Source organism: Camelina sativa, unplaced genomic scaffold, assembly GCF_000633955.1.
Source record: "Camelina sativa cultivar DH55 unplaced genomic scaffold, Cs unpScaffold02157, whole genome shotgun sequence".
In the NCBI taxonomy this organism is placed as follows: domain Eukaryota; kingdom Viridiplantae; phylum Streptophyta; class Magnoliopsida; order Brassicales; family Brassicaceae; genus Camelina; species Camelina sativa.
This window is the reverse complement of record NW_010923273.1, coordinates 1-1,795: the sequence shown is the minus strand read 5'-3', so window position 1 is coordinate 1,795 and position 1,795 is coordinate 1. Positions and strand designations below refer to the sequence as shown.

General features: G+C 34.0%; 1 protein-coding gene across 1 annotated transcript; it reads left to right on the top strand.

Annotated features, from left to right (window-relative positions):
* Window positions 1-101: 101 nt before the first annotated feature.
* LOC104774250 (cinnamoyl-CoA reductase-like SNL6) lies at window positions 102-1,735 on the top strand (the record flags this gene model as incomplete). The annotated part of the gene is given in 4 exon segments (XM_010498900.2): window positions 102-259; window positions 332-520; window positions 1,438-1,591; window positions 1,702-1,735. Coding segments are annotated over 4 exon segments (535 nt in total), but the record flags the coding sequence as incomplete, so codon positions are not given.
* Between the last annotated feature and the right edge of the window lie 60 nt (window positions 1,736-1,795).

The following is a 1,795-nucleotide window of genomic DNA, read 5'->3' as shown; positions in this document are numbered from 1 at the left end:
CAGCAAATGGTTTCGTTTCTTTCGATGGTTTCGAGGTATAAAAAGGGGTTTTGTTGGTTCTTGATTCGATTGTTTTTTTGTGTGTGTGTTTTGGTAAACAGGGGATAGTGAAATTGAGGAGAAGGTGAGAGAGATGGAAGCAACGGAAGAGAGATTAGTGGTGTACGATGTTGATGTGTTGGATTATCAAAGCATACTTGTCTCTCTCAAGACATGTAACGTTGTCTTCTGCTGCTTAGATAGCCCCGAAGGATACGATGTAAGCATCTTGTTTAGATTCTGAGTTTTAGATTAAGATTGAGATCATTGTGTTAATTATCATCAATCATAGGAGAAAGAGGTGGATTTGGAGGTGAGAGGAGCGATCAATGTGGTGGAAGCATGTGGAAGAACAGAGAGTATTGAGAAGATTGTGTTCTCTTCTTCGTTAACAGCTTCAATTTGGAGAGACAACATTGGAACTCAGAAGGATGTTGATGAGAAGTGTTGGAGTGATCAAGACTTCTGTCGCAACAAAAAGGTTTTTTCTAATTTTTTTTTTCTTAATCTCTCTCTTTATTTTTTTCATTTTTTTTATGAATTTTGGAATATCAAATATTAATCTTTATTTTCTGAAATTTTAAGTGAAAAAAGTTTTAGTGAATTATGAATTTTAGTGAAATTTTAGTGAATAAATTTGGACCCACAAACTTAAAGTTTATTATAGGCTGGATTAGAATAACTAATTATTTTCTTACATCTTTATTTATTGTAGCTAGCTCATATCTTATATTATACATATGAAGAAAGCCAGTTCTACTAAAAATTTGAATTTTACACTATTATTATACAAGGAATTATTTTTTGGTATCTTTTTTTTTTTAATAGTCAAAGATAGGTCTTCATCAAATGTATTGTCACACTATCTCGAATCATTTGGTTGGGCGACATAGAAAATCCGTAAGGGGTCAGATTAATTGAATATATTCATTTTTCATGACTCATAAAAATATTGCACAACCTCTTGATTCGATTATAGTTTGCCTTTGGGAAGATAAAAGGGCATATATATACACATATATCTTAATTTTATTATGTTTTGAAATAATTAGATGCAGATGATTTAGTAGTCCTTAGATTAGACGGTGCCATATTTTTTTTTCTTTTAAAAAAAAGGAGTAATAATGATCATCATAAATGGACTTAGCTAAATTATCACTTATGCAACAAATGATTCGGGGACAAAATTAACGTGCATAGCTGTATGTCATCTACTTCAATTCGAGCAGTCAACAATACGAAATCGGAGACTATTCCTTTACTTTTTTGCTGTTTCTTGTTGCTGCTATTTTTAGGAATTTATTACACTCTTTTTATTTTTGTTACTTTTAATTTACTTTTCATACGTACAAGCTCAAACTCACGTGCGTACAAATAATTGTATGTGGATGGATGCAGTTGTGGCATGCATTGGCAAAGATGTTGTCAGAGAAAGCAGCTTGGGCATTAGCTATGGACCGTAGGCTCAACATGGTCTCTATCAACCCTGGTCTCATCGTCGGACCATCTGTCGCGCAACACAACGCTAGGCCCACCATGTCCTACCTGAAAGGTACGTACGTGCATACATAACATAAATTAAGAAATTCCACAAATGTCACAACATACTGTACATGCACTCGGGATTTGATTTTGATGAAATGGTATTCTTTTTGGTAACAGGAGCTGCACAAATGTATGAGAATGGTGTGTTAGCGTACGTAGACGTTACGTTTTTAGCGGATGTTCATATTAGAGCATTCGAGGATGTTTCAGC